This window comes from Choloepus didactylus, chromosome 6 (assembly GCF_015220235.1).
Source record: "Choloepus didactylus isolate mChoDid1 chromosome 6, mChoDid1.pri, whole genome shotgun sequence".
Lineage (NCBI taxonomy): Eukaryota > Metazoa > Chordata > Mammalia > Pilosa > Megalonychidae > Choloepus > Choloepus didactylus.
In genome coordinates, this window is record NC_051312.1 from 15,878,935 (window position 1) to 15,889,999 (window position 11,065).

General features: G+C 37.8%; 1 protein-coding gene and 1 pseudogene across 1 annotated transcript; one reads left to right on the forward strand and one right to left on the reverse strand.

The window, feature by feature from the left end:
* LOC119536600 overlaps positions 1-6,991 on the reverse strand; it is a 102,196-nt pseudogene extending 95,205 nt beyond the window's left edge.
* Positions 6,992-9,690: 2,699 nt separating this feature from the next.
* On the forward strand, positions 9,691-10,620 carry LOC119538851 (olfactory receptor 10V1). Its single transcript, XM_037842039.1, has one exon. The coding sequence runs from the start codon at positions 9,691-9,693 to the stop codon at positions 10,618-10,620; it is 930 nt and encodes a 309-aa protein (XP_037697967.1).
* The last annotated feature ends 445 nt before the right edge of the window (positions 10,621-11,065 follow it).

The following is an 11,065-nucleotide window of genomic DNA, read 5'->3' on the forward strand; positions in this document are numbered from 1 at the left end:
GCGGCAGTAAGAAGGAACGATCTCGTGAAACATATGACAACATGGATGAACCTTGAAGACATAATGCTGAGCGAAATAAGCCAGGCACAAAAAGAGAAATATTATATGCTACCACTAATGTGAACTTTGAAAAATGTAAAACAAATGGTTTATAATGTAGAATGTAGGGGAACTAGCAGTAGAGAGCAATTAAGGAAGGGGGAACAATAATCCAAGAAGAACAGATAAGCTATTTAACGTTCTGGGGATGCCCAGAAATGACTACAGTTTGTTAATTTCTGATGGATGTAGTAGGAACAAGTTCACTGAAATGTTGCTATATTATGTAACTTTCTTGGGGTAAAGTAGGAACATGTTGGAAGTTAAGCAGTTATCTTAGGTTAGTTGTCTTTTTCTTAGTCCCTTGTTATGGTCTCTTTGAAATGTTCTTTTATTGTATGTTTGTTTTCTTTTTAACTTTTTTTTTCATACAGTTGATTTAAAAAAGAAGGGAAAGTTAAAAAAAAAAAAGAAAAGAAAAACAAGGGGAAAAAAAAAAAGATGTAGTGCCCCCTTGAGGAGCCTGTGGAGAATGCAGGGGTATTCGCCTACCCCACCTCCATGGTTGCTAACATGACCACAGACATAGGGGACTGGTGGTTTGATGGGTTGAGCCCTCTACCATAAGTTTTACCTTTGGGAAGACAGTTGCTGCAAAGAAGAGGCTAGGCCTCCCTATATTTGTGCCTAAGAGTCTCCTCCTGAATGCCTCTTTGTTGCTCAGATGTGGCCCTCTCTCTCTGGCTAAGCCAACTTGAAAGGTGAAATCACTGCCCTCCCCCCTACGTGGGATCAGACACCCAGGGAAGTGAATCTCCCTGGCAACGTGGAATATGACTCCCGGGGAGGAATGTAGACCCGGCATCGTGGGATGGAGAACATCTTCTTGACCAAAAGGGGGATGTGAAAGGAAATGAAATAAGCTTCAGTGACAGAGAGATTCCAAAACGAGCCGAGAGGTCACTCTGGTGGGCACTCTTACGCACACTTTAGACAACCCTTTTTAGGTTCTAAAGAATTGGGGTAGCTGGTGGTGGATACCTGAAACTATCAAACTACAACCCAGAACCCATGAATCTCGAAGACAGTTGTATAAAAATATAGCTTATGAGGGGTTACAATGGGATTGGGAAAGCCATAAGGACCACACTCCACTTTGTCTAGTTTATGGATGGATGAGTAGAAAAATAGGGGAAGGAAACAAACAGACAAAGGTACCCAGTGTTCTTTTTTACTTCAATTGCTCTTTTTCACTCTAATTATTATTCTTGTTATTTTTGTGTGTGTGCTAATGAAGGTGTCAGGGATTGATTTAGGTGATGAATGTACAAGTATGTAATGGTACTGTAAACAATCAAAAATACGATTTGCTTTGTATGACTGCATGGTATGTGAATATATCTCAATAAAATGATGATTAAAAAAAAAAAGACAAATGCATAGAACTAATCTATTTTAATGGGCTCACAATAATAAAGACGCAATTTGAGACACAACAACATAAAGAGGAGAAGCCACTGTGGAAAACAGTTAGCAGTTCCTCAAAAAGTTAAACATAGAATTAACGTATGACCTGAAATCCCACTTCTAGATATACACCCAAAAGAATTGAAAGCAGGGACCTGAACAAATATTTGTTCTTCAGTGTTCACAGCAGCATTATTCACAGTAGCCAAATGTTGGAACAGCCCAAATGTCCATCAATGCATGAGTGGATAAACACATTGCAGTATATATACAAAATGAGATGCTATTCAACCATAAAAAGAAATGCTAAGAGAAAGAGGTCAGACACAAAATGTCACATACTGTTTGATTCCATTTATATGAAATATTCACAATAGGCAAATCCATAGAGAAAGAAAACAAATTGATGGCTATCAGCATGTGGAGAGAAGGAGTGGGGACATGCCATGTAGCCACTTGCTCCACACTATTAACCTTAGAAAGGTTAATTCATTTACCCAAGAGCACACAACTAGTGAGTAGCTGAGCCAAGGTTTGAATGTCAGTCAGTCTGAGCTCAAATCCACTTTTTTAACCACTCTTCTATATTGCTGAAAACTCCTGTATTTTAAAAATTACAGTCTGCCAAATTGTACCTTTTAAACAAAAAGTAAACTAATAATAATACATGTGTGATCTTATCTCAGGAAAATATATAACTAATGTTAGAAACGGGAATATTAAAAATTATTTGAAAACCCTAATAATAATATTGAAGGCCCTTTGAGATTTGGGAATCCAAGGTGGTAACACTTAGACAACCTCTAAAATCCATTCTAATTCTATGATTTTTGAACAAGTTAAGAAAAAAACAGGAGCTCTTGATGACTTCATTTCTCCAAGTGGTACTGGAAGAAAAACTATCTCTCCAGATGTTTTACCTGAAATTGGATGAAATTGAATGAAACATGGGTATTCATTGATTTCAACAAATATTTATTAAGAGACTACTGTGAGGATTTGAATGTTTCAATACATAACTCTCAGGAGGATGATGAATGAAGACTTCTATTTTACACTTTAAATGTGAGATGCTTTTATTAGCAATCTAAATATAGATGTCAGGTAGACAATTGCATATGAAAATCTAGAGTTCACAGATGAGATTAGGCCGTAGATACACATTTGAGAGTTACCTGGAAGTCACTTGCATTTAAAGCTAAACAACTAAGTTGAATCACCCAAGGAAAAAATGTAAATAGAAATGAGGACCTCAGACCAAGGCACAGCTTGTGTAGATGTTAGGGGAAAGAGGAAAAGCCAGCAAAGGAGACTAAGAGGAAATATCAGAGAGTAAAGCTAGGTGAAAATAATTTCCCAGAAGCAAAGAAAGCAAGGGATATTGCAGAATATTACTGAAAATTATAATGCTGCATGTTGGAAATTTTCTTTTTTTAAAATATACTTTCTAGATAAATCTAGTGGAAATAATAATCTTTCTTCCAACTGACCTCAATATTGAACTCATCAACAAGCTACTAGGCGATAGTCCCTAGGGAAGATGTACCAATGAAATAATCTTGATGCAATTTTAACCCTTATCAACATTGTATTTAATCTTGGTGCTTTATGCTTCCCAAGCCAACTTCAGTCATCTCAGAGGACCAAGAATGACTCTTTGCCAGATTCGTTAGGAATGTTCCTAACTGATGAAAATTTTGAGTCTGAACTGAGGGGAACTTCAAAGTTAAGTTACAGACTACAGAAATGTGTAAGTAAATCTCAGATTTTATATTATGCAAAGAAGAGGCAGGATGGAACATACCCTCGGTAAAGTTAATCTGATAGGAATCAGGTCTGACCTGGAAACTATTTCAATGTACTGCCTTGAGTCAGAAAGATATGTGAATCTACAAGTGGCCAGCAGGCCAGCCCAGGACTCCTCTTACGACAGGAAGACTTTGAGGCAGGCCCCTGGGCTCTTCAATGTTTAGCATAGGGTCTAAGTAAATATGTGATAGCTTGAAATTCACAGAAGTCCACCAAAAGGTAAAAATCTCCTCCCAGACATCAGATTTTAGGAGATTAGAAAAATCCTTGCCTGTAACTAGACCACATGGGCCAGAATTAAGTATGGGGCTTTTCACAGAAAGTCAAAATTCCTACTCAGAACCGGTGTTTTATACCAGAAGGCTTAAGGAGAACTAAGAATACATATGTTAAATCCATATTCTTCAAACTGATGAAAGGCAAGGAGGGAAAGTCTATTCAAAATGGTCAAGTGACCACACAATCTAAGTCGAAGAAGATGAGCTCAACACTGTCCAGTTCTGAAATACAGAGATGTGAACACTTTCAAGGGATTTTCCACTTAAAAAAAAAAAACTATCATTCCGAATTTCAAACTTGCAGAAGATGAAGAATTATAAATTGTCTACTGCTATTATAAAAGCTGTGACTAGAAGTTTCCTTCACATTGGGAATCCCTTTTATGCATTAAAAAATAATCTCAATTACATGCAATTTTTCAAAACTCATTCATTGCACAAAAATATGCCTATGCTCCCCTAGCACATTGTCCTTTCATGACAGCACTTAGCTGAATTTCACTTGTATTTCTTTTATTACTAGGTCTCTTATTAAATTTTGAGCTCTCTGGGCATTGACAACCTCTCTCATTCTCCACACTTCACCCTCCTTTCCCAGAAACTAGTTAGGGCCTTAATAAATGTTTATAAAAGGATTTATTAAAATAAATGCTGTGGATTAAATGTGTAGGTGGTGAGAGAAAAGGAAAAGGAGGAGCAAAAGGAAAAAGAATGTTCAAAGAACAAATTGGGGTACTGAGCTTTGCCTTTGTAATGATCTGATGAACGCTTGTGGTACATCATGTAACACCGAAAAAGTTTGTTGACACAGGACAATTAGGATTAAAGGAATTTGGCTCTTTGGGCATCAATAATTCAGCCTTGCACATAGTGCAATGATCAGTAAGGGACAGCTTATTTTTTTTTGTTTGTTTTGTTTTAGTGCAATTTTATTGAGATATATTGACATACCAGATAATCATCTAAAGTGTACAATCAGTGATTCACGGTAGCATCATGTAGTTGCGCATTCATCACCACAATCAATTTTTGAACATTTTCATTACTCCAAATGAGAATAAAAATAAAAAAGAACAGTCAAAACATCCCATACTCCTTATGCCCCTCTATTATTTATTTTTTGTGCCTTTATTTTCTTACTCATCTGTCCATACACTGGATAAAGGAAGTGTTGGTCAAAAGGTTTTCACAATCACACAGTCACACCATAAAAACTATATAGTTACATAATCATCTTCAAGAATCAAGGCTACTGGATTACAATTCAACAGTTTCAGGTATTTCTGCTATTCTAATACACTAAAAACTAAAAAGGGATACCTAGATAATGCATAAGAATGCCCTCCAGAATGACCTTTTGACTGCATTTGAAATCTCTCAGCCACTGAAACTTTATTTTGTTTCATTTCTCTTCCCACTTTTTTGTCAATAAGGCTTTCTCAATCCCATGAAGTCGGGTCCAGGCTCATCCCTGTGAGTCATGTCCAACATTGCCAAGGAGATTCACACCCCTGGGAGTTGAGGGACAGTTTATTTTAATAATAAAACTTAGACTTGCTTCTAGACAGACCTAAGAATTACATGCTACTCTGCTTTTTTGCTAACTGGGCAAGTTAGCTAAATCCTTAAGCATCAATTTCTTTTTCTGAAAAAGTAAGGACAATTAAGGTACCTATTATATAGGGCTAAGGGGCCTCTTGAGTGAAATGATGCCTGTGAAATGATTAGCACAGTGTATAGATCTTAGTAAGTACCCAATAAATGTTACCCATTAATATGCAGTAGGAGGATACTAACTTTTTGTTGAATATCTGAATGTCCAATTTGACATATTTATAAAAATATTATATTGAACCATGTAAAATTTTTGAACTTCAGAAGGAACAATTGAACTTATTGGCAGTAAAGGAATACAACTTTGTCTCTACTTTCTATATGCCATTTCCAGGAAATACTCATAGGAGACATTTTTTTTAGTAGTTTTATTGAGATACATTCACACATCATATAATCCATCCAAAGTACTATCAATGGTTCACAGTAACATCACAAGTTGTGTATTCATCACCATAATTTTAGAACATTTTCATTATTCAAAACAACAACAAAACAATTTTTTAAAAAACAGAAAGCATTGCTGTATGAAGTAAGGCCAACTTGCAGAGCTACAGAACTCCAATTCTGAGTCTCAGGTGTCACACAGATACCCAAAGTTCCAGGGAAATTACCAGGTTATACAGTACAATCCAGGACCTAATTTTCTTATAATTATTTTCTAAATGAGACTATACAGTATTTACCCTTTTGCTTCTAGCTTATTTTGCTCTACATATTGTCCTCAAATTTCATTCATCTTGTTGCATGACTCACGACTTCATTACTTTCTGTAGCTGCACAATATTCCATGCTGTGTATACACCACAGTTCGCACTTCTGCTCCTCAGTCTGTGGACCCCTTGGCCATCTCCAGTCGTTGGATATTGTGAATAATGCCGCCATAAACATCAGTGTGCAATGTCTATTCAAGTCCCTGCTTTTAGTTCTTCCAAGTATATCCCTAGTAACGGGCTTGCCTAATCATACGGCAGCCCTACATAAGAGATGTTTTGAACATGTAGAAAATATAATTCAAGAATGGCTTGAAAGGAAAAAATACGTCTTTTGTTTGGGTACATATAATATTAGAACATTTTCTTTGAATAGGTCCCAATAGATCTTCTGTGACCTGCTACAGCTGGTATGAGTATCTCCAGAAGCCACAGATATCTATGCTCCACAGAGGACTTTTTCCCTACAAATGATAGTTGTAACATTGTTCTTTCTCCATGAATCCCACATTTAAAACCCAAATTAGGATTTTATTCCCTTCTTCAGGTGAGTCCAAATTTGTGCTAATAAATATACCATGTATATCAAGTGGGTCATGTAGATATAATTAGTATCAAAATATTAGTCATATAAACTTTAACAGTAGCAGCTGGTTCATATGTAGATGAAAAAGTGTTCATTCTTCACCCTATTTAAAGAGGAATTCTGAATATAAGGTGGCATGTAGGGAACCAGTACTGGAGCTAGATGTGACATAAAATCTCACAGGAAATATCAGATGGGCTTGCCAGGTATGCCACCTACTCCACTGTTTAACTAGTCTTCAGTCTCAGGATAGATAAGGAAGGACCCCATGAATCAATATACTTATTGAACATTTAATATGTGTCAGTCATTCTTATAGGTTCTTTTATGGACATTGTTTCATTTGCATCTCACAAAAATTGAGTAAAATGTTGAGGTGTTGTCATCAGCAAATAGGGTCTTAGTGAAAGCAAGTGACTTACCAAGATGGGAGAACGATACGTGGCAAAGCTGGAATTTGAATTCCTATCATTTAATTCCAACATGGTCCAATTTCTTCCATCTGTCTGAGAAGCATCCTCATTTCCCCGAAATCTATATGCCTTTTTGATATATACATTCCCCTGCAATCTGGTTGCATAACCAAAGAGTCAGTTTTATTGACTTAGTTAAAAGAGCAGACAGACTTGTCCTCCTCTTTTCTTTATAATTTTTGGTAAACTGAAGTTCCTCACGTGTATCTTTTTCCCCCATGTTTGAAGGTTGCCTACAATTTGAATGAAAAGAAACTGACAAAGGAGGGTGCAGAGGTGTTGCAAACAGAATTAAGAGATTAGAAATTCTGCCTGATGATCTTTTCTAATTTTCTGTAGAGACTAGATGGCCTTGCAATCATTCTTTAGTCCCCTAGAGCACTTGTACATTTAAGAGATGAATTATTGACCCACTAGTGCAACCTTGGTCAAATCAGGCAATCTCTTTTGAAGGATAGCTCAAGTAACCTGGCAGATCTCTGTCTCTGTGAGCATCTGTGACATTCTGAGGCTACCAGTCAACTTGTACAGGGATTACACAAAGGTCAGAGAGCTCGCAGGATCTCTTTCTTGGTTGGGTGATGATAAACAATCTCAAGAGATGATAAATTATCTTTCTGAAGACTAGCTATGCTGTGGGAGTGTTTTTCTTTGGGCCATTCCTATCTTAGAAGAGTTTGGCTACTACTCTTGCTATTTTCTTTAGAATAATTAAAGGAGGATCTGTTCCAAGTCAAGATTACATACTTGGGAAGTTTAGGGAATTGTATTTTCCACTGGGTAATAACCAACCAAAGGTCTAAATCAGTACATCTAAAACTTTTCCACATAAGGACTATAATTAGCATGAGACAATTTATATTCCTAAGGACTTGGGGAACAAACACAAGTAAGAAATTTCTTTGAAATCTTATGTGTTTATCCCCCAAAATTCATGCAAATCTTCCATCTACTCTATACTGTCTCAATGTTTGTTTTAATATAAAATCATTTCCAAAATTTTTCCAGTTAAAATCGATCCTTAAATATGATCTGTGCCACCTTACTCCCATTACTTCATGTTCTCCCAGAACCCAGCTTTGTACCTTCTAGACTCTGGGATATACACATTCCAATTTAGGAAGCAAAAGGGATCCAAATAACCACTACCAACCCTCTAGAATTATATAAAAAATGAATTCAGAAAGCATGCAGCTATTTTTTGCATGGTGTCCAAAATTTCATTTGATATTTCTCATCATACGAATGGGATATATGAGAGTTCTGGACCACCTTTTCCGAATTTTGTCAAGTTAGTTCCTTCTTTGCAGTAACAAAAAGCACTTCTTCAGGTGATCTAAAATTGATATAGTGCACAGATAAAGCCTGGCTGTACATCTTCATCTTGTCATAAGTAACTAGCAAAAGTAACTTCCTTTCTTTTTTAAATAAATGAAGTTCTAAGAATTTGGCCATAGATATCTTTTTTTTCCTCCAGGTTTCTTTTAAGTGCTATCATGTAGGGGGAACAAGACCATAGTATGAGTGGCAGAGTTTTTCTTAAAGAAATTAAAAGAGTAATTAAACCAGTATCATAATGATGATGTAGTAGTTTGATTTCTTATGTAGTACCCTAGATTTCACAGTATTTTTCTGTATTTGATTTCCTATTCCTTTTTCTAGACATTGTAATGTAATGAAGCCAATGTAGTGAGACAGGTGACATATGCCAGAGACATAGGGTGGACCTACGGAGCTCAAGGAGGCAGTCGCTGAAAAGAACATGAACAGAAACCATTATTGGGACTTTTTATCTCCAATGTCCTAACGAATTGAGTAATTCATTTTGTATTGACTGTATAGGTTTGGTTTGACCCCAGGCTATTGTCCTGTTTTGGGGACTAGAGTCTTAGCCACCAGGAGGCAGGAGCTTAAAACTGCAGCTGTCTTGTGCACCTGTGAAAACTTTAGGACATCACTTAGAGCTTCAGGCCCTGCCCGAGTCACACAGACCCTGAGTCTGCCCCGTCTTTCTTCTCATGCGTCTCTCATGAAGAGTGAATTAAATTACCCTCCCTCCATCTCTAACAAAAACGTCATAGTTTTCATCACTTTCCCTTTGCTCCTTTTAAGAGAAAGAAGGAGGTTCTTTTAGTGGCATTTGGTGGAGGCAGCAATTACTAGACAAGTCATAGTCTAGGTTGTAATTCAATCTCTCAAATCTGGAAATACTGTAATTCAACATTTGTGCTCCCATATCTTAGGTACTCTTTCCCAATAGACTATCTAGATTTAAACTTCAAGTTGAGCTATAATCAATCAAGTAACAAAGCTACAGAGGATACACAAAGTATAGAGGGAGGCAGTATAGTATAGACTGAGGTTAAGCACAAGCTCTATAGCCAAATAGACAGTTCAAATCCTGGTTTGGCTAATTTCTGGCTATGTGACTTCTGAAAAATTTTTTAATCTGTAAAATGGATATGATAATAGTACATGCCTCAATAAGTGCCTGTATGCATTGAGATAATGCATGCAAAGCACTTTTCACTATGCTTAGCACTTAACATTAAATAAACGTTAACTTTTCATATGACATAGCCCCTGTCCTCAGGGAACCTAAAGCATAAAGGGGCTCAAACACTGAGTGGCGGAGCTGGGAAAGTCTCATATTAAATGGGATGTGTAGAGGTTCACACCATCTTTTCTTTGATAGGTCCAATACACTACCCATGGAAGAAATAAATAAAACTGCAAAAGTAAAATTCTTCTTTCATCCATTCTCAACTGACCCTGAGGTCCAGATGGTGATTTTTGTGGTCTTCCTGGTGATGTACCTGACCAGCCTCAGTGGAAATGCCACAATCACAGTCATTGTCCAGGTCAACCACTCCCTTCACATCCCCATGTACTTCTTCTTGGCTAACCTGGCAGTTCTAGAAATCTTCTATACATCTTCCATTGCCCCATTGGTCTTGGCCAACCTTCTGTCAATGGGAAAAACTCCTGTTTCTATTATTGGATGTGGCACTCAAATGTTTTTCTTTGTCTTCTTGGGTGGCGCTGACTGTGTCCTGCTTGCAGTCATGGCTTATGACCGGTTTATAGCAATCTGTTACCCTCTGAGATACACCCTCATCATGAGCTGGCCCTTGTGTGTGGAGCTGATGGTAGGGTCCCTGGTGCTGGGGTTCCTGCTTTCACTGCCACTGACCATTTTAATCTTCCATCTCCCATTCTGCAACAACAACGAGATCTACCACTTCTACTGTGACATGCCTGCAGTCATGTGCCTGGCTTGTGCAGACACACGTGTTCACAGGACTGCCCTGTATATCATCAGCTTCATCGTCCTAAGCATCCCCCTCTCACTGATCTCCATCTCCTATGGCTTCATCTTGGCTGCCATTTTTCGGATCCGGTCAACAGAGGGGCGCCACCGAGCCTTCTCCACCTGCTCCTCTCACATCGTAGTGGTGCTCCTGCAGTATGGCTGCACCAGTTTTGTGTACTTGTCCCCCAGTTCCAGCTACTCACCTGAAATGGGCCGAGTGGTGTCTGTGGTCTATACTTTCATCACCCCGATTTTAAACCCCTTGATCTATAGTATGAGGAACAAGGAACTAAAAGATGCCCTGAGGAAGGCAATAAGAAAGTTCTAAGTAAGATAATCCTATGGCTAATTGTTTAAACCAGGACAATTCTGACAGACAAATGAGATGTCATTAATAACTATGCTGGAACAACTGGCAGAAGCCAGGAATGTCCTCAGCAAACTGGGACACATGGACCCTCGTACTGAGAAAGCCAGAGAAAATGGATGCTGCTGCCTTACTGAAAATAAAGCCATATCAACTAGGCAACTTGATATTCTGGGTCTAGATGAAGAGAGAAGCACCAACATTTATTGGGTGTCTGCTATATATTAGGCATATTATGTACATTACCTCACTTAATCCTTTCAATAACCCCTGGTATGTATCATCATCTCCATTTTTCAGAAAAGGAAACTAAAGTAGCTAACAAGTAAACGGACCCAGGATGAGAACACAAGTATTTAGGAATCCAAAGACTAAGCCATCTTCACACCATGCCGTTCTCCTGGTT

Coding starts and splice junctions, on each gene's coding strand:
- LOC119538851 (XM_037842039.1), top strand. CDS start 9,691: ATGGAAGAAATAAATAAAACTGCAAAAGTAAAATTCTTCTTTCATCCA.